General features: G+C 46.1%; 2 protein-coding genes across 3 annotated transcripts; both read right to left on the bottom strand.

The window, feature by feature from the left end:
• Window positions 1-196: 196 nt before the first annotated feature.
• Window positions 197-13,633, bottom strand: LOC133344544 (oxidoreductase NAD-binding domain-containing protein 1-like). 2 transcript variants are annotated; one of them, XM_061554527.1, is made up of 8 exons: window positions 13,552-13,633; window positions 11,841-11,945; window positions 11,026-11,110; window positions 10,447-10,553; window positions 9,188-9,329; window positions 6,587-6,820; window positions 5,252-5,360; window positions 197-1,304 (listed from the first exon to the last, which is right to left on the bottom strand). In XM_061554527.1, the coding sequence occupies exons 2-8, from the start codon at window positions 11,942-11,944 to the stop codon at window positions 1,150-1,152; spliced, it is 936 nt and encodes a 311-aa protein (XP_061410511.1). In that variant the 5' UTR covers window position 11,945; window positions 13,552-13,633; the 3' UTR covers window positions 197-1,149. The 2 variants fall into 2 exon arrangements, with proteins under 2 accessions (XP_061410511.1, XP_061410510.1); XM_061554526.1 differs by lacking the exon at window positions 13,552-13,633 and adding an exon at window positions 13,253-13,491.
• Window positions 13,634-16,027: 2,394 nt separating this feature from the next.
• SLC48A1 (solute carrier family 48 member 1) lies at window positions 16,028-25,718 on the bottom strand. Its single transcript, XM_061554525.1, has 3 exons — window positions 25,508-25,718; window positions 19,105-19,272; window positions 16,028-18,561 (listed from the first exon to the last, which is right to left on the bottom strand). Exons 1-3 carry the CDS (start codon window positions 25,662-25,664, stop codon window positions 18,425-18,427), a joined length of 462 nt encoding a protein of 153 aa, XP_061410509.1. The 5' UTR covers window positions 25,665-25,718; the 3' UTR covers window positions 16,028-18,424.
• Between the last annotated feature and the right edge of the window lie 1,980 nt (window positions 25,719-27,698).

Genomic DNA, 27,698 nt, shown 5'->3' with positions numbered 1-27,698 from the left:
TTTTTGCCAGCATGTGCGTTATAATTGTAGAATATTGTGAAGTTTCAATAGATAAAAGATTTGTTCGGCTTAAGTTCAATGAACTGCTGTTGAATAACTTTTAGCAATATATGTACTTGAAGTACATCAAAACACAAAAACAAGACAGTAAACATGAAATGCATTTACAATGTTAAAGTAAACTGATATCATAATCATCAAATATAATATTTCATTGTATCGTAACCTGGAAAATTATATTTCCGCATTTTTGCTAAATTACGTTAAGCACTTTCCAGTGATGGCGACTACAATTTGTGTGTGTTTTGTGAAGAGTGTAAACATGGTTGAGTGGCTTGGGAATCGGAGACATTGGAATCACAAAGGAACAACGCGGGGCCAACGGAGCCCTCATTCAATAAAGCAACATGAAAGGTGTTTGGTCACTGCATGTGACAATGAGCTGTCAGCAAATAAGGCAATGCCACGATAATTATCCCGGTCTTGTTATTGGAGATGTGAAACAGCATGGCAGCCAGTCCTGTTCTTACATCACATTTGTGTGGAGATAGATTAAGGTATCCACCAGATTGTGGACCTATTTTTTTTTTATTATTCAAGCATTTTTACCTGGATAGTCCCTGCAGATGAAACATTTTGTTTGCAAAGGTGTCCAGGGTGTGAAGTAATAAATACAAAATACGTAACGAAATTTATACGACCATTTTAAAATCTATAATGTATTCAGTATGTATGAATACAATATCACACCCAGTCAAATACATACATATGTACACAAATAATTCGATGTTGCACACCACAGGTTCATATATAATGCTCCATTTTCTAACAGTTTTAAGTTGTTTAAAGTGTGACTTAATTATTAAATAAGTTTAGACTGGCGGAACATTTCGGTTTCTGTGAGATCTCGTCTGTCTGAATCGCTGCCTCTTCAAGTGATGTATTTTCTTGTGGAACACTTTGACCAAAGTATCTGCACCATTCTTTTCCTCTTAAAGTTTCACAACAATTTCCAGATATTTATAAGCATTCTGATGACACGTGAACTGGGCCCATTCAAGCCATGTGTTTTATAACAAGTTAAATGAACTGCAATATATACTCCCAGATATTTGCTTTGCATTGCTTGCATAAAAAAATCCAGAGCTGCTACCACCACTTCTCATAGAAGATGCTAGCCCGAGGCAACTCCAGTGACTGAAGTGTCTCCGACACAAATTCAATCATGGGGGGTGGTCCACAGATGTAGCACCTTGGAGTCCCGTTCACACGCGCGCTCAAATCATTCTTCGTCAGCTTTCCAACTGAGGTCATGCAGAAATGGAAGAAAACATATGAAAGATGTAACTTAGTGTCACTGACAACCATTAAGAATCACACGTAAATATTTAAAACATATACATTCAGTATTATGTAACAGAGCGGCTGTATTTCTTGAATGAAATTATATGATCAGAATTATTCCAAAGCATAACTATAAATACAAGCAGATGGTCACCTCTCTAACCCTTATTGTGCCAATAAAATATTACCAAACATGTTCAATGCCTAAGGATACCCACTATGCCACCAATGAAAGAAGATGAACCAAGCAAGACATAAATACAACACCACAAACAAGACAGGCAAAATGACGTGGACAACATAAACAAGATGGACATATAATGAAAGAGAGAATGATACACACAATACAGAAAGGATGGACATTATAAATCAGATAATAGATTCTAGATAGTATAAATGTTATATTATTTGGTTCTTTCAGTAAAGTCACGTAGATAAAAAAATAGTAATCAAAATAAAGTGAATAAAAATAAGCTTAGTGTACGTGTTTGAGTTGACTGGTTAGGTGTTCATGGTCGGAGACACATTGAGCTCTATGGTGTAGAGTTTTGATGAGGGAATTCTTCTGGGATGGATGGTGGTGGGAGTCAGGTTTTAGGTAGGCATCAGTATGGGTTGCTTTCCTGTAGACAATGGCTCATTGAGCCATCTGGTCTCTTTTTGATTAGGACATCCAAGAAAGGTAGCTTGCCATCCTTTTCTACCTCCATGGTGAATTTGATGGCTGGGTGCATGGAATTTATGTGGTTGAGGAATTGGTTCAGAGCCGGTTGGCCATGTGGCCAGATGACAAACGTGGCATCCACGTACCTCTTCCACAAGGACGGGCGTAGAGTGGATGCCTGGATGGCATCCATCTCAAATTTTTCCATGAAAATGTTGGCTACAACCGGATATAAGGGAGAACCCATTGGGGTGCCTTCAGTTTGTTTATAGTATGTTCCATTTTAGGTGAAGTATGTATTGGTGAGACGTGTCTCACCAGGGCCGGTACATCAGCATTCAATCCTTGTTGGACCAAATCTTCAATGATTGCAATGGTGACTTAAAGCTTTTGTGACTGCAGATTCTCGGCTGCATTTCACGTGTCCCGCTCGCCCCCCTCGGGCCCCCCTCGTTACCCTGTCCTGGTCACGTGACCTCTCGGGTTCACCCAGAGTATCATGTCCTGGCGTGCCCTCTCTCTGCCCGTTACCAGAACCATGCCCCCTAGGGGCCCCTTCCATGGCATACACACCATGGTGCCAGAGAGAGGCTCTAACACGCGTAGTTCCTCTCTATTCTCAATAGCTGGCGTAAAGTGCCGTAGTGACTCGATATACGTCACTACACATGTAATAGGCATGGTGTACTAGAGGTAGTCTAGGCCAGTAGTGGATAGAGCAAGCTATAGCCAGTAGTCTAGGCCAGCAGTGGATAGACCGGGGCTCCTTACCTCAGCTCTCTCCCCAGCGGTTGCAGGCAGAATGAGTGAAGGTTGTGTGAGGGGTTAAAAAACTGGTGAGCATCGGAGTGTTAAAAATGGATAGATGGTAGACCAGAGGAAGTCAGGCTGGGGAGAGAGCTGAGGTGAGGAGCCCCGCTCTATCCACACTGCTGGCCTAGACTACTGGCTATAGCTTGCTCTATCCACACTGCTGGTCTAGACTACTACTTCTATAGCTTGCTCTATCCACTGCTGGTCTAGACTACCTCTAGTACACCATGCCTATTGCTTGCTCTATCCACTGCTGGCCGAGACTCTTGTGTCCCGCCCACTCCGTTCTGACACTTGGGCTACGCCCACTTTTAAACCTTTATAAACAGTTGCATTTAGAGGCTTACCCTCCTTTTCTCTACACCTGATGACGACCGCTTGTGTTGCGATTGAAACGTCGTAGTTTTTTGTTCATTTTATTTCTATTAATTTTAACCTATCTATGTGACTTTACCGAAAGACCTAAAGAATATGCTTGCAGTGGTATCAGGCACAGGAACTTTGGTGAACAAAGAAACTACAGTAAAACATTGGATTGCGAGCATAATTCGTTCCGGAAACGTGTTTGTAATCCAAAGCACTCGGATATCAAAGCGAATTTCCCCATAAGATATAACGGAAACTCAGATGATTAGCTCCACAACCCAAAAATACTGTATTAATATAAAAATGATTAATACAAAATACCTTTTTATATTTTTATTTAATATAAATCAAACAAATTTATTAATTAAATGTAATCGTGGCTGGTGTGAGGGAGACGAGAGAGAGGAGAGGAGGGGGATTATTGTGTAGGACGACTTTCACTTGCAGTACAGTTACTAAAGAACAGTTACTACACTTGGACACAAAATTAAAAAAATGTTTTACGCACACACACGTGGTCACAACACTATAGTAAACAGTATACGCTCGCACAGATGTTGACTATACGAGTGAGGCACGCTGACCGAGCATGGGAGACGATTACCCACAATCCCGCAGCGAGAGAGAGAAGAACCATCGGCTCAGTTGTGATCACATGACACTCGGCAGACAAAGCGTATACTGTACGTACTACTCGTATTGCAAAACCTCGCTCGTTTATCAAGTTAAAATTTATTTTAAAATTTTGCTCGTCTTGCAAAACACTCGCAGACCAAGTTACTCGTAATCCAAGGTTTTACTGTACATCGAAACTAACGAGCAAATCACCTGGGGACAGTGAGATGTCCTTAATGCCGATACCAGGTGAGCTGAGTTAAGTACAGAAGAGGTGGTCTTACCAGTGAATGACTGTAAGGTGACGGACACATATGAGGCCAGTTTGTAGGTGGGTGAGCCAATGGTAGAGACGATGGGACGGGGTGTACCTTCTTTATGGATTTTTTTTGGTAAGCCATATAATCTGGGTGATCTAGCAGCAGAAGGTTTTAAGGAAAACCGTTTGTTCGGTTCAATTAATGAAGCTGAATGAGTGATGATACTGTTCGTTTTTGTAATGAAGCTGTTGGTGGGATCTCCGTAATTTTTTGTGTAGCTCCCATCATTAAGTAGGTCCTGAATTTTGTTGTTGTACACAGTTTTGTCCATGATGACCGTGGCATTGCCCTTGTCGGCTGAGAGGGTGATGATATGAATCCCTCTTTTTCAATTGAGATAACTCAAAACGCTCATCCTTACTGATGTTGCCGACTGGTATCGTATCGCTTTTGAGGATTGCAACGATTTCAGATCTTGTCACGTCTGCAGCGATGTGTCCCAAACCTTTAAGGGCTACATCGACCTGGGCAATAATGTCATCCACTGGGATGTGTTTGGGGTTGACTGAAAAGTTCAGCCCTTTAGCCAGAACTGATTTTAGAACATCGAAAATTGGACTATTACTTGGATGAATAACAACCTTGTCAATGTCTAACTTTTTAATGTGTGGATCTGGTTTCTTCTTGGAAAGGAGGTTGAACTTGGAAATCAGGTTATCTTTATACTTAGCTGACATTGTAGTGGCTGATGAAGCAGTCATGTTATCTACATGTTCCCAATCAGATGTAGACATTTTTTCTGTCAATGTTCAGTGTGATTTCAAGAGTATCTTGTCTACATGATCTAGTTCAGTACGGAGCAGTCTAATTCTCTCTGAGATCAGGTCTAAGCCAGCCCTGAACAAAATTCGTTTAGCATTGGAAGATGTGACAGCAGCAGAGGTCAGTGTAAAGGAGATCGGTATTACCTTAGAGTCGCGGCATCTCTTCAGAAATGTGAGTGACTCGATCAGATGAGCTTTCTTGTCTCGGAGTTTGTTAAAATATCTTATGGTTGTGTGGAAACCCTCCCCGTAGAGGCGGTTAAATTTTGATTAATACCAATACATTTATAATTGCTGAAAATCAGGTGAGTGTGTCACATGACCCCATCATCAGGATGGGCTGCCCACTAGTTTTATTTGAGTACCTGTGAGGTGGGGTCTGAGATAGTCCGGTACAGGCGCCTGTTGCCTGGTGACGTGAAAGTGACATCTCACTTGTTCAGGGAACTCCTTCATCAAGGCCAGCAACGATTCCTGCACCACATCATCAACCAACAGTCATGTTTCTGTTTATGTATCAATTCAATTATTTCACCTGGACAATCAGTTGAGATGGAACATCTCGTTTGCAAGGGTGTCCAGGGTGACAAGGAATACATATCAAAATCAATTACATGTACACATATAATTAAAATCTATAACGTATATACCATGGGATCTCCTTTGCCAGTACCAACATATAATAGGTATTTTCCTTTTTTTCTGGCAACAAACAGGTGTTAAGATGTTAAAACACCAAACTGAAACCTTTCACAAGGGATCATGTCTACATTAATCACAATGCTTGTGGTCAGAAAGCAAACAAAAAAACGAATTCTGATAATAAATGTCCTCGAAACTGATTTGTCCACACCATGCAATGAAAAGCACAGCACTGATAGCACCGCTACTGTACTGTAATTAACGGCCCGCAACTGCTTCATCACTGTGATGGGGTTGTCATTCATCAAGCTGCCAGCTATCGATGCTAGCGTGTGGCTGTATCGCTGTGACATCGCGCTGTTAACGTTGATCTGCACTGCACCAGAGGAGGCCTCGTGTGCAATGACTCCTACACGTGAGAGAAGACACCTGCTAATCGACTGTGACTAAGGATACCACACTGTGCTTAAAATAAATTCATCAATAAGTATCACAACTATTGTACTTCGGATCAGTGGTATCAAGTCCTCATTCAGTTTGACTCATGCATATACATTTACTACTTTGAGACTGGTTATTTTATGTTGATTTGTTTTAAATAAAATAAACAGCATTGCTTGCTTGATTTGCTTTTTGATTAATACCAATACATGGTATTCTGGCTCTTAATAAAGAAAAGACTTGCTTGCATTAAAGTCCAGTTCCCATGTGTGGTTTACTAGTGTGTTCAACCACTCCCATGTATGCGACGATATCAAATTAATCTGTTTTCCATGGGTTACTGTCATTATTCAACTATACCCTAGACAACGAAACACCAAAATTGACAGATACCAATTGGAATGACAGTTGAGGCTGGTGGCACATTTCAGTGTGTGAGGCAAATCATTAAATGTTCAAGTAGCTGTGTGTGTGTAAGCAAGTCCGCCTGTTTGGGTTTTCACTCAAGGGACACTTAAATAGTTGATTTTGGGACTGTAAATGTTGTGTTGAAGAGGGGCCGATCCAATGTTGATTGAGGCTCACACATACCCTGTGAGCAAAGCATTTGCCTTTACCTGAAAGAGAATCTCGGTGGAATCCCTGGCGGTGTAGACCAAGCTGACCTTCTGTGGGCTGCAGCCAGGAGCATCCTGTCGCAGCATATCCGTAACGTGCAGAAGGATGGAGTAGAGGGGGTTGATACCCACCCCTCCTGCCACGAGCAGCAGGTCATGGGATGGATCGAATGGTTGGGGGTTGTAGTAGAAGTCTCCACCAATACGAATAGCGACTTCAGCCCCAACACTGCACTGATAACACACACGCACATTTATGAGCAATCCTCATCTGTAAATAAATGGGCTCACTAACCCCCACACCATCTCCCCTCCAGAACCTATTAATACCACAGCATAAGAACTGTGGTTGGGTGAAAAAAAGTGCTGAAATCTCGGGTGGTAATAAGAATTGATAGAGTAATTCTACATTGGTGTGACTCTACAACCTGCAATGGAGAGATTCTATAATAATTTAAGCTTTTTATACAGCGTCATTCATGCGAATTGCATCTCACAATGCTCTACAATAATTACATGCTTAATCACATTCAGGACTAAATACTATTTAGCTAAATACTAGTTAGTTCTTGATATTATTTATTAACCCTTAAAAACAAATACTCAAATATACTCAACACATCTCTGTAAAGGTTGCATGCTTCAGAAGACATTAGGAAACTCAGGTATAACAAATTCCTCGACCTCTCCTTGGCTTTTGACACTGTCCATCATCCCACTCTTCTCTCTACTCTCTCTAATCTGGGCATTTTCGGTATTGCTTTATCCTAGCTCCAATTATATTTCTCTTCACGCTCTTCCTCGGTCTCCTTCAATCACTCCTGCACCCCTCCTTCACCCGTCAAGGCTCTGTACTGGGCCCTTTTCTCGTCTCGCTCTACATCTCCCCTCTTGAAACACTTATCTCCTCCTTTAACTTCTCCCACCACTTCTTCGCCAACGACATCCAAATGTTCTTCTCTCTCTCCACTTTCATTCTGGATCTCTCTTCTCGCATATCAGCCTTCCTAACCACCCTTCAGCCTTGGATGTCGCTTCACTTCCTTGCCATCAACCCAATAAAAAAAAAAGGTTCTCTTTTTCCCCGGCTGTTCTATCACCTCCACTCACCCCCACCATCACCTTCCCACCCTTCTTACTCACCCCGTCCCATCTGCCCACAAACTTGGTGTTCTCTTCGACTCCTCCCTTTTCCTCACCTCTCAAATCTCCACAATCACCTGCACATATCATTTCCACCTTGTAAGCATTCGCAAAATATGCCCTCTTATCACTCAGTCCACCGCCAAACTACTAATACACTCACTCATCTTCCCTCGGTTAGACTACTGTAACTCTCTCCTACTCGGTCTCCCAGCATATGCATTCATTCCGCTACAACAGATACAAAATTCGTCTGCACGTTTCATTTACAGCCTACCACACTGCTCCCGCACCTCCGCCCTTCTTATAGAAATGCACTGGCTCCCCATCTACTACCGGTGTCTGTTGAAACTCTTTAAGCTAGTATATAAATCTCTTCATGGCCTTGCCCCACCTTACCTCGCTTGCATTGTCTCGTTTTATATCCCCTCCTGCCCGCTCCGCTCTTCATCTCTCCGTCTCCTAACCGTTCCCCCCTCTCCTTGTGCACAATCCCATTTAGGCTCCTTTTCCCTACCACTTGTCCCCTTGCACTGGAACAAACTTCCCCTCCACATTAAGCGAGAAGCACCCTCCCTGTCGAGTTTCTGCTACTCCCTCAAGACCCACCTCTTCTCCCTGGCCCATCCTTCCCTCCATCCCTAGGTACCCCCGTAATTCCCGTACCCAAAAACCTCCCTCCTCATACCCGATCCCTATTTGCCATATCACTTTTAGCTACCCTCATTGTACCACTCATAACCCTGGTAAAGCGCCTTTGGATGAAGGCGCTATATAAATATAAGATAAGGCCCAACTCTCTTTTGCACTATGCTCTTGGGCGTCAATATAGGAAAGTATCAAGAGGACATGAGACTAAAAGGTGGCCATGTTTTCACCACCCTTTTGATTTAAGCAGAGATGTGCCAATCATGATTATACAAATGGAACAAAATTGACAACTAAAATACATGTAAATCGACAACTGAGGGCAGTGACGTGGCTCAGCGGTAGCACGTTAGCCGCTTCTTTCACAGGTTCATGATTCGAATCCAGTGGCTGCCCTGGTTATTACTGCAGGTGAATTAAACATAAATATATATATATATGCCGCCTGCTTCATAGTGGACATTAAAGATTCCTTGATGTAATTTCAAGAGTAGGCCATTGTGTGTTAACATCAGTCTAAATATGCCAAATACAAAAAATCTGCAAATTATCCAATTGTAATCGACATGGCAACAAGCAATGATAGCCCCTCTACTGCACTGGTCGGCTTGTCCTTACACAGAGTCATGAGACTCAGTGAGGCGTCCCTGGGTAAACAAGTGGAATAATAACTTATGATCTACCACAACAATGTATTTGTCAGTTTCACAGAATTAAAATGGTTTAAGAATTACATATACCACGTGTGTGTACACATGACTAAATGTGCTAGGAATTATGACTATCAATCAAGCAAGGCCCAATCAGTACCTGTCTGTGTACCCAGTGTGCTGGCGGATGTGAGCTGTACTTCACAGCCAACTCCACAAGGCTTTCCTCTGCCAGGCGCTCGGGGGAAGAGCACAGGGAGAAGCCTCCAACTTTGGACACTCCTGGGATGAACAGGTCCACCCTGTAATTGTAAAGGACCCAGATCACAATTCAATGCTTTCAGTTTGTACTTTCACTACATAATGAGTAAAAACAATAGTTAGAATATCTTCGTAGTTCTTTCAGTAAAGTCACGTAACCAAGAAGATGAATCCCTGCAGTCACGAAAGCTTTAAATCAAAAAATAGCTAGAATATTTGAGTAATATTTTAACAAAACTGTGTCATGATTTATACAATTGTAAACTAAACCATGTTATAAACGAAAAATGTTGGATTATTCATCATTATCATCCATATTCCATTTCACTCCTCCAAACGACTGTCGTCCTTTCAGAAGTATTCTCTCCCTTGGCTGCCACAGTCTTTCTCCAGTCTTGTCCATCGGTAACAACCCGACTAGTGAAGTGTTTTTCCCAAGCACACTTACTTTCCTTGACTATTAACAAGATATCTGTGATTACTTTTTTCCTACACTCCACCTTAGCATACACTTGCATTGTTACCTCACTGAACCAAGCACTGGCTCTTGTCCTACTCACCTCTGATGTAACCCACCCACCTACACTGTGATCTATTGCTGCTTGTCTAACATGGGCCAGCTGTCCGCCACACATAATTTGGCTGTCTGGTCGCTAGGGTTGCCACCTTTCACACTGTAGACCAAAACCCAGAGATATTTCTTAGTCAGCCTAGGTCTACCAAAACCGTGTAGTATATTGTAATGCAGTTCAACAAAATACCACCATATCTCAGTACAAATAAATTCCTGCTAACCAAACACAGATGTAAATTCCCAGATAGTCCGGGTTGGACCTGGATGGGCAGGTAGAAGCCCTACCTGTCGCTATGCAGTCTAAAACCTCAGCTGGCAGTTTGTGGATTTAGTGACACTATGACCAGCCATTACTTCCTTGCCCCATCCACTCCCTGCATATCCCTTCTTGCATATATTGTCGTTACTATCAGGTTACAGACACTATAAACATCTAAATTCAATTGCATTACCATCAAGCTCTTTAATACATCTTCCCACAATCCCACTGTGACTCCATATTCTTCCAAAGAGTTGCATCACAGTTAAATATAACATATGTTCAAGAGAAGAGATGTCTTCTCCAGCTTCCAGACACAGCGCACCATTGGCCGGCTTTGAAGTTGAAATGTGGCTTGTGGACATGAAGTGCGAGCCGCTTGACACTTGGAGAGGCATCCAGGATTTCCAGAACTGTGGCCGCTGAGAGCATCTGCAGACATCATATAAGACCACAAATTAAGCGGCACCCACATATAATTTTGAGCATAATTGTGGACATTACAAGAAACAAAATATATAAGCTCACAATATACCACCTCCCCATATCTGTCCCTCTATGAAAAAAAATAAAAGTATTCTTTACACATTCCATCACTTACATGGCTTTCTCGAAGTTAAAATTTTTTTATAGTATTGGTTCAACTAAAAAATCTGGTCCAAAAGGCTGTTTGTCTGACAGATATGTAAAAATTATTTTGGTATCCTCTGTATCAGAGTAATAATTGTTGAAGGAGGCCTTGGGACATAAAAGAAAACTGAGCTCCTCAAATCGAACTGCTGTACATGTTGCAGCCTTTGGCCTGCACCAGCTGCCAAACTTAACAGAAGGAAGTGATGGTTAGGTGTGATGCATTCACAATATTTAAGCTCATGATCTCAATTCAAACCGTGAAGAAAATTACCTCCTGACGGAAGTTATTGCTCGTGCGCTCCAGGTGATCTGTTTTAGGTGATGTGAGTTTTGTGACTCCACAATTGCTGCAATACCTGCAGCAACAGCAGCGTGTATAATCAGAATCAGTCAAGTACAACGATACCCGATGAAGCCCGACTCAGGTAAGCCCCAATTTGAGTAAGCTGTTACACGAATGATACCGTTTGGTCAGTTCCCTGGCCATTTTGCAAGGGCGATGTGTGGTGCGTGAGCACAGCAACAATAGTAGGTCGTTTTTACGCTTTAACAACAGACTTTGGGACAAGGGTCCAAATTAATTAAGATGTTGCTCAAGCATTGGCGATAAAAACTATCCCTAAAACAATAAGCCTTACATCTTGACTTAAAGCTTTCGTGACTGCAGGAATTCATACTCTTTGGGTTTTTCGGTAAAGTCATGTAGATAGAGAAATAACAAAAAATCACGACGTTTCGTTCGCTACACAATCGTCCTCAGGTGAAAAAATATAGCCAAGGCAAGGTCATCTCACAATGCCACACTGTCATCTTGTTCTGCGGCTTGGAACGTGTCATTGTTATTATTGCTAATTTAATACTTCTAAGGACAAAAACAAATGAGAAAGCATTACAGCATCCATCCACATCAATTTCTTACCTCGTGCATTGTTAATTTAGCATTGTATTGTAATGTAAATAGCACAACTATCCACAATTATTTACTTTCATAGCTATACAGGATACATCACCTTACACACAAACCTGTCAATGCAATCACCATGGTACATTGTAATTGTGTATTTATAGTCAATAATCCAATAGGACCTGGGCAATTGAGGCTTGAGTTTCGTCTTGCTCATTTGATGAGGAAGCGCCGACAGAAGCCAGAGGGTTGTCCCAACCTTCCTCCCTACAGACAGTTGCTTCATTCTGTGAGGCAAGAATTACAGTTACGAGTTTTATACAAATGTTATGTTTATTCATGGTATAATTCATCACATTTCCAGTGGGGTGGGGTTAAAATAAGTATAACCCGTAAAAACAAAGTTTTTCACTCTAAATCCTTTATATGCGTGGCGGCTAGAGTCCTCTTGTCCTCTGGCTTGAGATGGCTGCCACCTATGGGTCAGATGATTGTCTGCAGTATTAAACAATTGGTAATTAAATATTTAATTTGTTTTCCCTAAACAGTGTAAAATTTTGGAATTTTTTTTCACGAACATTAATTGTCTCGCACAACGAGTCTGTGTGCAAAATGTCAGCTCGATTGGATCACGGGAAGTGGGTTAAAAAACGACCGAAAGGTTTGCACGGTCGTAAGCAAGCACGCAAGCACGCAAGCAAGCACGCAAGCAAGCAAGCGAACTTAATATATAGGATTTAAAAAGAAAGGTTTTTACTAACCCACACTGACCAGCATGGTGAAGTATGGCCAAACAACCGCCACCACCAACACGGTATGCAGAGGCAATCATCCAATAAGAATCATACATTTTACCTGAAGCCTCATTGAGTCTCAAGACTTTTTCAAGAGGGCCGATCTACATTTGAAAATGTGGCCAATTTTAATGAGTTTGGCAAAGAGCTACTAATTAATATTTGACAAATTCCTGCGTATTACTTATTTAGTGCTAAAACTCAGTCAAATGGCTTTTTTATGGTTTAGAAAAGTTAGACAAGTTGTTTGATATTCTTTCCCGTTATATTAATGATAGTATATATATAGCAAATGGTTTACAGGGAGACTGTTGAATAGGCTGAGCAAAGCAAGTAAAACTGAGCTTTCGACTGAACAAGCACAGCCGACCCGCCGGCGCGGGGCAGGGGGCACCAGATTGGGGGTTTGTCGACTGCAGAAGTCGCGCCGTGAGAGTGCCCACGTCGAGGGTTGCCACCTTTCCCGCAGACTTATCTCTCAGTCAGCCTCGCGCTGTTAAAACCAATCAGTAAACTGGCATCACGTTCAACACAATTCCGGTACTGTACCATATCTCGGTACATATAAATTCCTGCCACCCAAACACAGATGCCAGTTCCAGGACTGTCCGGGTCATACCTGGACAGGTGGGAACCCAACTAACGGCACGCGCAATAAACACATCACTACCCTGGCCCTGCATGGCCCCCAGCCAGACTCGGACGTGTTGTGAGCCCCCCTCAACACGGCTAACAGCGTGAAGACCCCGTGCTGGCTCGGATGTGGAAAAGGGATGAAAAGGGCCTCGCTAACCACTCACCTGAAGCGTCTTCCCCTCTCTGCCCTCGCCATTGGCCTACAGGAGTCTCTCCCACTCACCACTCCCTCACCTGGAACAGTATCTGCTGTATCCTACCACTTTCTGGGCGACTGAGGTCACCCGAAACAGACCATGAAACAGAAAACGACTCAATGCCCGATTGGCTACTGTACAAAGCAGGCATTGCCACGACTGTACACCACTCCGCTACAGCTCACGCAATGATCTGGCTCTACTACCTCAATGTAAAACCACAGCTGTTGCTCGACATCGACATCGACAACACGAGACTCGCTCACCTGGGGGTCTCCTCCTCTCTCTCTCAGCCGGTCCGCGTACAGTGCATACAGTGAGAACCCGGCACGGCCTCGTGACCTCGTGACCTCGCGCACCGCCCCACGTGACTCCTCCTCCACGCGCCACTTCCGCTCCGCCCGGGGCCGGGAGGACATCCCCCCCCTCCACCCCGCCCCTCAACCCCTCCATCCCCGCCCCTCAACCCCTCCATCCCCCCCCTCCACCCCGCCCCTCAACCCCTCCATCTCCCCCCCTCCACCCCGCCCCTCAACCCCTCCATCTCCCCCCCTCCACCCCGCCCCTCAACCCCTCCATCTCCCCCCCTCCACCCCGCCCCTCAACCCCTCCATTTCCCCCCCTCCACCCCGCCCCTCAACCCCTCCATCCCCCCCCTCCACCCCGCCCCTCAACCCCTCCATCCCCCCCCTCCACCCCGCCCCTCAACCCCCCCCCTCCACCCCGCCCCTCAACCCCTCCATCCCCCCCCTCCACCCCGCCCCTCAACCCCTCCATCTCCCCCCCTCCACCCCGCCCCTCAACCCCCCCCTCCACCCCGCCCCTCAACCCCTCCATTTCCCCCCCTCCACCCCGCCCCTCAACCCCTCCATCCCCCCCCTCCACCCCGCCCCTCAACCCCTCCATCCCCCCCCTCCACCCCGCCCCTCAACCCCCCCCCCTCCACCCCGCCCCTCAACCCCTCCATCCCCCCCCTCCACCCCGCCCCTCAACCCCTCCATCTCCCCCCCTCCACCCCGCCCCTCAACCCCCCCCTCCACCCCGCCCCTCAACCCCTCCATTTCCCCCCCTCCACCCCGCCCCTCAATCCCTCCATCTCCCCCCCTCCACCCCGCCCCTCAACCCCTCCATCTCCCCCTCTCCACCCCGCCCCTCAACCCCTCCATCTCCCCCCCTCCACCCCGCCCCTCAACCCCTCCATCTCCCCCCCTCCACCCCGCCCCTCAACCCCCCCCTCCACCCCCCCTCACCCTCCATCTCCCCCCCTCCACCCCGCCCTCAATCCCCCCCCTCCACCCCGCCCCTCAACCCTCCATCTCCCCCCCTCCACCCCGCCCCTCAACCCCTCCATCTCCCCCCCTCCACCCCGCCCCTCAACCCCTCCATCTCCCCCCCTCCACCCCGCCCCTCAACCCCTCCATCTCCCCCCCTCCACCCCGCCCCTCAACCCCTCCATCTCCCCCCCCTCCACCCCGCCCCTCAACCCCTCCATCTCCCCCCTCCACCCCGCCCCTCAACCCCTCCATCTCCCCCCCTCCACCCCGCCCCTCAACCCCTCCATCTCCCCCCCTCCACCCCGCCCCTCAACCCCTCCATCTCCCCCCCTCCACCCCGCCCCTCAACCCCTCCATCTCCCCCCCTCCACCCCGCCCCTCAACCCCCCCCCTCCACCCCGCCCCTCAACCCCTCCATCTCCCCCCCTCCACCCCGCCCCTCAACCCCTCCATCTCCCCCCCTCCACCCCGCCCCTCAACCCCTCCATCTCCCCCCCTCCACCCCGCCCCTCAACCCCTCCATTTCCCCCCCTCCACCCCGCCCCTCAACCCCTCCATCTCCCCCTCCCTCTTTTAAATATTAAAACCATAGCCACGGGTGGCTTTCGTTCTCTTGATGTAGCTCAAGGACGGCTACGTGAAGAGTTCGAGTGGCGACGATGGGCAAATGTGGCCACTCAAGCACCAACCAGGCTAGGGTTGCCACTTTTTCCACAGACCAAGCTCAGACATTTTCAGTCAGCCCAGGACTATCAGCGCTGTGGAGTATACTGTGATCACATTCAACACAATACCAGATCTCGGTACAAATCTATTTATACCACTCAAGCACAGTTACCAGTGCCTGGACTGCCCGTGCAATAAAGTGCTGCACAAGTCCTGCTCCCGGCCCTGCTTGGCCCCAAGTCAGATCCAGTCCAGAAATTGGCAGTCAGGTGGCAATTCTATTCTGGAGCACGAGAGTGGAGACATCTCTCTTTGCTGTGTTCGCTGTGTGGTAATCTTGATTTTTTTTTCGACATTTGCTTGAGTCAACGTGCATCAGAGCATCACTTGATGAAATAGTAGATTGTAGATGTAGTATATGCAATGGCAGCTATAACACTGATGAGGGCATCATTGTTTTGTATATATTATGACACCATTACGTAAAGTGACAGAACAAGATATGACTGCAATTTTGCATGCTCACTGTCGAATCAGAAGCCAGGGGCAGAACCACCAAGTTTCATAGGTGGAAATTCAAATGCAATGTTGCAATTTCATCGTAAATTTAAGAAGGGCCAAATGAATACATACATTCAAGCAATGTAGGCTCTGGTGGGCAAATACGACGTATAAGCAAGCTCAGATTGAGCCCGAGGGAGGCGGAACGATTGTGGTCATGCTGCTGTAGTGCCAAGTGTGAAGTAGTGTAGCGTACATTGCTCTTACATTAAGACCGCGGGTTTAAACTGAAATCCAAGACTTGTGTATAGATTGTAAATACACTTTATTTTTCTTTGATGACTCAGACTCTGTATTACCGAATTTTTCATACATACACATCATTTTAACTATCATAATCACATATTGGAATCACTTTCCATCGGTGTTAAAACTTAGGACAACATCCACAAGCACTCACTCTAAAACATCCACTGAAAATGTAACGAAAATTACTTAGCTATGCCATATTTGTTTTTTATTCGAAGAAATGGGATGAATCCATCAGAACCAAATCGAATCAAATCCAAATTTCAGCTGAGCTATTTAATAATAATAAAGATTGAACCCAAATCCTTATTGCTGGAATGGAAAAAAACACAACCAATTACAACGTGCAATCATGTAAGTACCGAAAATATTGCCAACAGTGGGTAAAAATAACTAGGTACTCAACTGCTTCTGTGTCCCTGGTATGGCTGACATATAATGTGCCACCGATGTCCATGGTATACAAACGTAACCCAGGACAGCAATACTTACTTTAAGAGTATTGCACTTATCATGACACTACTGTTCCTCACAATCACACATTTACAACACTTTTGAAAAAAAACCACAATTTGTATTCATATAGTATGTAAAGGTGACTGAATTTCAAAATCTACATAAGGTGTAAATATTTTTCTTAATTCTTTCGGTAAAGCCACGTAGAAGGGAAATAATAAAATAATAAAAATCAAACAATTAAATTCTCACGACATTTCGATTGCAACACAAGCAATCATCATCAGATGTGAAAACCACAGCAAGAAAATGTGGTTTTCACACCTGATGATGATTGCTTGTGTTGCAATCGAAACCTCGTGAGAATTTTATTGTTTTATTTTTATGTAAAATTTTATTATTTTATTATTTCCATTCTACGTGACTTTACCGAAAGAACCAAGAATATGAATCCCTGCAGCCATGAAAGCTTTAAATCGAAATTTGCATCTCATTATTCGTATTTATTATGAGTTGCAATGTATATTAACGTATGAAAAATATGCATTTTTGTACACTTCATAACATTTAGCCATGCATTTTTTCCCAGAAATGTCAGCTAGGAACGCAACTGCCAATTTTTATATAATGGCTCTAGGAAATTAGAGTTCGCTTTAAGTAATTGAATTAAGTAGGATTTAAAGGGACATGTCCATTAGGTATAACAGGGTATTCCTGTAGTATTGTTAATATGAATATCATTGTTAGTATTATCTTTAATATGTTTTTGATACTCATATTCCTCGTATTATTAATAAAGTGACATTCACATTACCCACATCATCCCCCAAGATGCATGTTAATGTGTATCCCCTCCACTGAGTGTTCCAGGGGAAGTATGACATTGTTCCTGTCAAGACCAAAATTACTCTCTCCCTTCCCCATATGCGGGGTGCTTCAACACGTGAGGGAGGGTAACAGCGAATCATGTGCTCATCTTGGGCTGCATAAAGTGGGGTTTACTCATGAGCAATCCGGCTCAAGGCCATATGGCAACAGCTAAACGTTTACAAGCAGAGCTCGGGGCACGAGGCAAAGGGCGCAATTTTATTCTCTGTATCACGGGGTTGCAGAGGTGAGAAATTGCAGGGTCCACAAACAAAAAACGGGGTTACGCGGAGGTGAATTCCAAATGTTCAATCTTAACATATGTGTACTCAAAATATTCCAATAAAAACCATTACATTTTAGAATCCGATTTTGGGAAAAGGCAACCATAGGTCAGAGGCTGCTTTTAATTACAACATTTCAACACATTCCTCAATTACACATTTCAGACGAAGGTAATGGTCCGAAAGGTCACTTATTATAGAATGTTTACTTTAAAGGCAGGCGTATTATAAATTAATATGTTGGGCTCTTGGTCATTGTGGTCGTGTCACCACTGCACGCAGCATCACTAAATCCATTGTTTGATTTATAATTACACATAGAGACAATAGCTTGTCAGCAGATAAGTACAGCACATTTTCAAGAGAAGTAAATTAACATATATTTTACAAATAATTACAGTTTTTACTTTATTTGTAACAATTTAAGTTATACAGTACAGTATTGCATCACTGGATATTGAAGCAACAATCAAAATCTGATCTCAATCAGTTGAACAAAGTATTTGGTGAACTGCGTTGGCAGTGGTGCACAAACGCAAAAAAAAATACTTTTTGTCAATAGCCTCTATGTGGCCTTAAGAACAAAAAAACAATAGGTGACGTTCTGGGCAAGAACCCTCCTTCCTCGCACATATATGTCTAATAAAATGTAGATATGCAGTTTAAAGTCTAGAAAACTGTGCTAGCAGAAAACAGCATGTTGCAAAAATGCATCTTTATTCACCACCGTTTACCACTCTCGATGCTGATGCCCTTGAAAATGTTGCGCGTGTAGCATGGCCTTAGATATCATCGAGGGTATTAACATCAGCACATTCCTCGTGGTAGTGGTGAGCATAGTATGAGAGAAAGAATGCCCACTTCAAAGTCATTAGGCACCAAATACAAGTAATGTATAGGCTTGTGGGGTCTGTCAGGGCTGAAACAAACAAACAAATTCAACATCAGAGCTGTAATTTCACTGCACGGGTACCCAACACGAGACAACTTCCTTGTCAATCTCACACAGACAGCATTTGCATTCTTGCAACATTGCACACGCAGTTGTAAGAACGTGCAGATTAAGAAGACAGACAGATATAGACAATAAAACATGACTGAAGATCACAAAGAGGAAGCATGCGATTGGAAATTCACAACTGATAGTCCTGAGGTAGAAAAATAGAACTATAACTCACAATCAAGATCTCTGAAGTAAACATATACTAGACATCTAATTGTTTATCAGATGAAGATGCGGAAATTACAGATGTCACACTTGAAGAAGTCAACTTTGTGCTCTTCACAGGATGGACTAGATGATAAAACTGTAGCCATCATTCAAGAAGCGGGACCAGTTATTGGAATAAAATCATCAGACCTATTTACTCAACGTTGACACGTCGTTAATTATTGTGCACATATATGCAATTAGTCCCGAAGGCACGCGCGAACGAGAGTGAAGTAATGGCTAATGGCTCACCCTGATGTGCGGAGATGGCCAATGCCAAGAAGGTGATGAAGCCCACCAGGGCAATCACTTGGAAGCTCACGCCCACAGTAAAGAAGAACCTCAGGCCCTGTATCCAGGTCCGCCAGTAATCCTTGATGTACATCACATGGGTCACCAGCGTCCATATGGCCAGCACACCTATCACAAAAGACAACACACGTTGTTAGGTGAGCACAACCAAACATGGTGCACTGCACATGCCTGGACACCCATGGGATTTCAATCTCAAGGGATTTTTCAGGTGAAGGACTTAATATATTAATAAAATACACGTTACAAGCGAAAGTGGATAACACGTGTCATGGGTAGTCATGACACGTATTTGCTATTTAAACAATCTTATTTATTTTGGAATTTGCTATGATTTCGATTTGCTTTATTGCTGTACAGTCCTTAGTTTAATGTTCCTGCTGTTGTTATTTTGGTGACCCAGGTTTACCCTTGCAAATGAGCCCATCCCGGTCTTTGTGGAGTTCTCCACCACTGGTTAAATAAAATACAATTGAAACGTGAAATGATACATGTCTGGGTGTATGCACGTGTTTCTACGTGTGTATTTGTGCGTTTCTGTGTGCAGTGATAAGTAATTGTACAGCTCTTGAAATTGCCTTCCAAATAAGACACAATTTTTTATTATGACATTAAAAGTTGAAGATAAACCGATGTGATCATTTGTATTGTTCCCAGTGACATCTGAGAACCTTTTAAAAGCCATCCCCTCTTCGCTTTAATGGGCAATTCTATTGGGATACAAACGTGACTATGGCTTTATGTGTCCATACATTGCTCACTGAGCAAATGTTATCTTCGGATTACAATCAATTCTGAAACAATGAATCGGAAAACATGGCAATCTGTAAAAAGATTTGGAGATTAAAAAGACAAGCTGTTTATTCAGCAAATAAAAAAACCTCATGACGATGAGACAGCACTCGGCAGGGGGTGTCTTGTTGATGAAAGTGAGCTCAATGCGTGACGCTGCAAGCAGCTGACCCGTGTCTCTCGCTGACTCAGCAAGCCACTGTTTCTCTCAGAAAGCCACCCTCTTCCACTCAGCCAGTCACCCTCCCTCAAAAGTCCTCTACCACTCAGCCAGTCACCCTCCCTCACTCAGCCAGTCACCCTCCCTCACTCAGCCAGTCACCCTCCCTCACTCAGCCAGTCACCATCCCTCACTCAGCCAGTCACCCTCTACCACTCAGCCAGTCACCCTCCCTCACTCAGCCAGTCACCCTCCCTCACTCAGCCAGTCACCCTCCCTCACTCAGCCAGTCACCCTCCCTCACTCAGCCAGTCACCCTCCCTCACTCAGCCAGTCACCCTCTACCACTCAGCCAGTCACCCTCCCTCACTCAGCCAGTCACTCTCTACCACTCAGCCAGTCACCCTCCCTCACTCAGCCAGTCACCCTCCCTCACTCAGCCAGTCACCCTCCCTCACTCAGCCAGTCATGCTCCCGCCCTTGTCTCTCCAGTGGTGATGTTTAGTCACCAACTACTCATTTGAGGCTGAGTATACCTAGGGGAGGCCTTGGACCAGTTCAATAATCGTCACCGCGAGCGGGAATCGCCGGGTTCGTAGCGCAGCGCTAATCACTGCAGTTAAACATGAGTACAATGCACACGTGCAGCTACAGTCGGTGTATCAGCCGGCACCATCTCCACGTGGTGCCGCAACATCACACGGAATCCCGTCAGCTCTCAGCTCTAGCCGGCCTGAGCCTGAATGGTGCCTGGATGGGTAACCACCAAGCACAAACAGGATTTGTGGCGCTTTATAGCATAAACAGCCATTGTTGTACTAAACTTAATTGCTTCCATGTCTATGCTCCTCGCCTTCACCAATCCGCAATGACTCAACGTGATGAATAATGGTCCAATAACCCTCGAGACCCACACAAGGGTGTGGAGGCCCTCATCCAGCAGTGGACTGACACAAGGACTCCGCATGCATTCAGCAACGCGGCCTTCCCGGTGGAACCTTGGTGCCACGTGCAGTAGTGCAGTATAAATGGAGTTGGCTGTGATTACTCGTGACAATGCGCTCACATAAAACATAGACAACATGGGTCTTGCTAATTATACAAGTCATGCAAACCTGTTTGACTCGTGCGTAAGTCCGGGTTGCGTAACCTAGTCACGCGTTTCAATTGCTCGCTTCTCCCTGCAATTGCCCCCCATCACGAAACACAAACCCAGATCTGCCGTTGCATGCAACTGGGTAAATCGCTGCTTCTCTTGCACCTCCACAGTTGCCAGCACTACGAACCAGGCTGGCACCGTGCCGGACCTGCATAGCAAGAGCCAGAAGCCCTCAAATAATCCTCAAGGCCCTTTCCAGTCATCGCGCCCCTTTGCTAAATGTTACTCGCTTTTAACTCGACTGAGGGATGCCTCGAGAAGACGGGATAGACTGAGTGGGACAGGCCAAGTCTCCCGTGCCCTATTGGCATGGGTGGCGTGGGGCTTGAGGGCCCTGGGCGCTCCCGCGCTGGCAAAGCTCAGGTCCAGGGCTCGAGGAAACGAGACGTTTGCCGTCGCACGCACCTCGCGTGAAATGGAACCAAGGCCTTTACCACGGATGCAAAACCAGAATCACGGCCCGCCACATCAGATGAAGGATGCTATGCCCGATTTGAATAATTGTATGACTAAATTAAATCTCAATAATACGTTTTCATACGTTTGTTCATATGCAGTGGGACACCACATCAAAGTACTTCACAACCTGCATTTAGTAAATGAAGTGTAAACAGATTTTTTGTAAAAATTTTGATAAGAGTAAAGATTAAAAAAATAATTACTGTATCATTATCCAGAACACTCTTTAGTGAGCATTTTGCATGGGTGTATCTAGAGACTCACGACGTCGTGTGTCTCCCTCGCTTATGAAGCAATTGCCAATGCAGGTGCTCAGAAGCCACGATGCCGTGAGCCACACAGCCAGCAGCAGCTCATGCGTGAAGCTGAGCAGCCTCATCGCTGCAAACTTGACCCTCGAGAGAATCACACCTCAAGGCCGTGGTGCCTGCTCTTCCGAGGTTCAACAGGTGGGCAAGCACTGAGCTGAATCTTCCAAAAGAGCAATATAACTGAATACACCAAAACCTTGCCCATCGCAGATTTAACCATTCGCGCCAAATGTATTGAGGTGCAGTTCGCCGATCGCGCCCCTTTGGCTCGACCATTCGCAGTTGACCGCGGGATTCCAGTATGCATCGTAGCTGTACTGCTTGCGTTGATGCTGCCACAGAAGAACACACTAAACTATTTTTTTTTATTTTGCAAGGTAATATATGTTGAAGTTCTTTCGCACCGTACGTAGCCAACCATGCGAATCGTATGTAAGGCCTACTGAGCTTTATCGCTCTTTTTCAAAAGCGATCTGACCACAAATAATAGCTCAACGAAGTGGCTCATCACGTAGAAATTCATAGCAGCCAAATACTCTAAACGTATGTTTCTAAATGTGGAGGGAAAACCCGGAGGACCTGAAGTCAAATCCACGCGACTGCAGGGAGAACATGCAAATTCCAAATATAAAGGCGTCAAGGTTGGGATCGACCCCGCGACCTCCTTGTCTACGAGGCGAGGCAGTGAACTCCTGGCCGCCATCACGGGTCCCACGCCACGCGGTGGTCCCAGCTGCAAGTGAGAAGGCGGTGAGGTCTGCACCGTGCGGTGCGAAAGAAGTGCAACAGACAGACAGCCGCCCGCGACTTTCGTAGTGTACATGAGTGGATACTTTATACACTTATGCTAATCGGATGAACACCATGTACATTATTTAAATTCTATACATTGACTGTACAAGTTATATTTAACACTCTAGAAAATATTAATCATATTTTAAGTTAAAAAAAACTTCTTGTTTCGTATTTGGGTTGATGTAGGGCAACACAAAAACAAAAGGAGGTTTTTGTATTACGAACCGTGAACCAAATCCTAGTTTTTTATTTTCCTTTGAGTTTACGGATCGTGGTTTTATCGATTGCTGCTATTTTGAAGAACGTAACCAAGGATTTGGTGGATATTCCACACGGATACGTCAAATGGGGGTGATATGACAGCGAAATGTTCGAGTTTCTGAAGATGCCCCCAAAACCCATGGAAGAAATATTACTTCAGTTCCTGAAGATGCGCCCTGCACGTGGAGCCAACCCCTGGAAATTGTCCCATACAACCCTGGACATTGTCCCTTACAACCCTGCACATTGTCCCATACAACCCTGCACATTGTCCCATACAACCCTGCACATTGTCCCATACAACCCTGCACATTGTCCCATACAACCCTGCACATTGTCCCATACAACCCTGGACATTGTCCCATACAACCCTGCACATTGTCCCATACAACCCTGGACATTGTCCCATACAACCCTGCACATTGTCCCATACAACCCTGGACATTGTCCCATACAACCCTGGACATTGTCCCATACAACCCTGGACATTGTCCCATACAACCCTGCACATTGTCCCATACAACCCTGGACATTGTCCCATACAACCCTGCACATTGTCCCATACAACCCTGGACATTGTCCCATACAACCCTGCACATTGTCCCATACAACCCTGCTCATTGTCCCATACAACCCTGCACATTGTCCCATACAACCCTGCACATTGTCCCATACAACCCTGCACATTGTCCCATACAACCCTGCACATTGTCCCATACAACCCTGCACATTGTCCCATACAACCCTGCACATTGTCCCATACAACCCTGGACATTGTCCCATACAACCCTGCACATTGTCCCATACAACCCTGGACATTGTCCCATACAACCCTGCACATTGTCCCATACAACCCTGGACATTGTCCCATACAACCCTGGACATTGTCCCATACAACCCTGGACATTGTCCCATACAACCCTGCACATTGTCCCATACAACCCTGGACATTGTCCCATACAACCCTGCACATTGTCCCATACAACCCTGGACATTGTCCCATACAACCCTGCACATTGTCCCATACAACCCTGCTCATTGTCCCATACAACCCTGCACATTGTCCCATACAACCCTGCACATTGTCCCATACAACCCTGCACATTGTCCCATACAACCCTGCACATTGTCCCATACAACCCTGCACATTGTCCCATACAACCCTGCACATTGTCCCATACAACCCTGCACATTGTCCCATACAACCCTGCACATTGTCCCATACAACCCTGCACATTGTCCCATACAACCCTGCACGTGACATTGGGGAGCTGCACTCAGCAGAATGCTGCGGCGCTGTTGCCCCAAGTCACGGCGGGATCGTTTCTGCTGTGAGGCCAGACGGACTGTCAGGAGTCGGGGAGTGTCTGCGTGAGATTGAGTGGCGACCAGAGTTTATCTTTATCTGGGCCGGTCCTGGGCTTACCCTATGTCGACTCCGCCTCAAATGATTACATAGTGCTATTTTTAAACATCGCTCCTAGGGATGTCGTTTCGGCCTTTACATCGGCTCGTGGACAGAACTTGCCCCAATGTAGGTTACGGCTGTAAGAGCGACATTTGCCTTTGTATCGATGTAAGAGTGGCGTTTGTCAAGGTGCATGTGTGATAAAAGAGAGAAGTATGTGGGTGTGTGCAAGAGAGTGTGACACTGCGTGTGCTGTGCTTGAGAGGAGTCTGAGACGTGCTTTGTTTGTGAGTGTGGAGTGTGTGGAGTGTGTGGAGTGTGGTGTGTGTGGTGTGTGCGTGGTGTGTGCGTGCGTGGTGTGTGTGTAGTGCGTGGTGTGTGTGTGCGTGGTGTGTGTGTGCGTGGTGTGTGTGTGCGTGGTGTGTGTGTGCGTGGTGTGTGTGTAGTGCGTGGTGTGTGTGTGCGTGGTGTGTGCGTGCGTGGTGTGTGCGTGGTGTGTGTGTGCGTGGTGTGTGTGTGCGTGGTGTGTGTGTGCGTGGTGTGTGTGCGTGGTGTGTGTGTGCGTGGTGTGTGTGTAGTGCGTGGTGTGTGTAGTGCGTGGTGGTGTGGTGTGCGTGCGTGGTGTGTGTGTGTGCGTGGTGTGTGTGTGCGTGGTGTGTGTGTGCGTGGTGTGTGTGGCGTGGTGTGTGTGTGCGTGGTGTGTGTGTAGTGCGTGGTGTGTGTGTGCGTGGTGTGTGCGTGGTGTGTGTGTGTGCGTGGTGTGTGTGTGCGTGGTGTGATGTGTGTGTGGTGTGTGTGGTGAGTGCGTGATGTGTGCGTGATGTGTGTGTGTGCGTGGTGTGTGCGTGTGGTGTGTGTGCGTGGTGTGTGTGTGGTGAGTGCGTGGTGTGCGTGGTGTGTGCGTGTAGTGTATGTGTGTAGTGTATGTGTGTGGTGAGTGCGTGGTGTGTGCGTGGTGTGTGTGCGTGTGGTGGGGCGGTGCAGGGGCAGGCTCCCACCGGAGAGGCCTCCGCAGGCCCCCGTGTAGGGCTGCCCGTAGTGGAGGCTCCACACGGCGAACACGGAGGCGCCCACGAGGGCGCCCACGGCGCTGAGCGCCACTCGCAGCTTCACGCGCAGCTCGCTCCACGCAGCAGCCGCAGCAGCAGGCGCCATGGCTCGACTCGCGACTCGGGGGGGCTCCCGGCGCTCTCTGCCGCGGTGGGGGGGGGAGGCGCCCCGCACGGGGTGGGGGGGAGGGGGGTGGGGGGGAGGGGGGGCGGGAGGGTGGGGGGGGAGGGGGAGTGGGAGGGGGGCGGGGGGGGGAGGCGCCCCGCACGGGGTGGGGGGGAGGGGGGGTCCGGGGGCCTCTCCGGCCAACACCCCCCCCCCCACGCAGACGGCAACCTCCTCCTCGTTGTTGCTGTTTCGCAACGCCTACAATGTGAAGCTTGCGGTAGCTTTGTAGTTTCTGTTGTTTTTTCCATGTTCCCCGTGCAGCGTGTGGATGTGCGGTCTGGCTGAGACGCGCCGCGTTGTCTGGGGTCACGGGGGTGACCCTCGCTGGCGAGAGGTCACCCCGGGCGAGGGCTGAGCCTTGCGGACACTGGATGGTGCTTTACAGCGCTGTCTATGGCGAGGGTCTTGGCAAATATGTATCCACAATGGAAGTTTACCAGCATTGGCTTAGGCAGGGCTTACTCTACGGATGAGACACCGAAGGTTTGAAACCTGTACAATAGTTTGCTGATGAGACATTGTCCGATGTTTGTGTTGAACCAATGTTGCTTAAGAGTGTGCACTCCCCAGAAGGCTACGTGGCTGAGCCGTGTAATCAGTTATTGGGTTTTTTTAATGCATGTGGAGATTAAATTGTGGTGGGGCGGCGTGTTGTCTGTTGTCACTAAAGTTTGAGAGAGCAATGGTTATCAAATGTCGTGGACCGAGGCGGAATTTTCAACAACCGTGAGCAGTGCCGTGCCACCCACCCCCACCGCACCGCTCACGCCGACGCCTCACAACAAAGCCAAACAGAGCCATGGCTAAAGCGCAGCGCCTCGAGTGTGAGTAGCGAGGTTATCGGAGTTCAGTGTTGGAGTTGTATGATGCCAACTTCCACAGGACGTGGTCTGACAAGGTGGTATACTTCCACGCCCTGCACATTCATCCCGGTGCCACTGTTGACGTCCCACAGAGTGGTCCTGCCGTTATCGAACCTGGAATAAATTAGTCCGAAATTACCACGCCACCGACCTCTAAAGAAAGCCAACGTGAAGCGTTGCTCTGTGCACACAGCTCGCTCATCCCGTGGTGCTGCCCCGGCACTGGGTGCTGCCGTGTCCCCATTCAGTCCCCTTTCACGCAACGTAATCATCGCCACGTGATCCGCTGGGTGCCCGCCGGCATCGCTCCACTCACTCCAGCCCCACAATTGACCTCATTTACGACCTCTTCAAATCATTCTACACACCAATACAAGTTCTGAACGAGAAAGTTTGATCTGAAATTGCTACGATATTAAATTTCACGATATGGCGATTATCACAATGTTTTTCACACGTGTATCGTCGGTTTTCTATGATGTACATACATATAAATAAGATTGTTTAAAAGTCATTAAATTGCAGTTCATTCAAACCTGCCACGAGTGTCTCCAATGATTATAACTTCACAATCTGCTGTGATGTCTTCAAGCCGGAATAAGGATATTTGGCTTTTTGTAATTAAAAAAATAATGCGTTCCATTTGAATTAACTAATGCATTTATTTAACACATTGATATAAATGATATGGTGTTTACTGTTACATATATACAATTTAATAATGCAAAGCAATCATGACAGTGCTTAGTAAAATAAATGTTAAAGTATAACGCTACAACACGAGAGAGCACATAGAGCATGTTGCGCCAGGCGAATGGATTCTTGAATTCAGTACAGCAGATTAGTAGTGTAATTTTATATTTGTATCTCCCACAGTATTGAATGCACTGCCATTGCATATTCGTCAGTGAATGTATGCTTTTGGCTAGTGTGAGGAGCTGAAAGTTAGACCTGTCTATATATTTATTCACCAATTTGCCTGTTCATTTATTTATATATTCCCTGCCGTTTATGTTTTCATTTAGTTGAATTTGCACTTAATCTTGTTCACGAGTTCTTTCAATGGAGTTTATCGCCTTTTAATTTGTAATCGTGTAATTATGGTGCA

Source organism: Lethenteron reissneri, chromosome 20, assembly GCF_015708825.2.
Source record: "Lethenteron reissneri isolate LAM-NWPU_2019-01 chromosome 20, ASM1570882v1, whole genome shotgun sequence".
Lineage (NCBI taxonomy): Eukaryota > Metazoa > Chordata > Hyperoartia > Petromyzontiformes > Petromyzontidae > Lethenteron > Lethenteron reissneri.
This window is presented reverse-complemented; position numbering and strand designations above follow the sequence as displayed.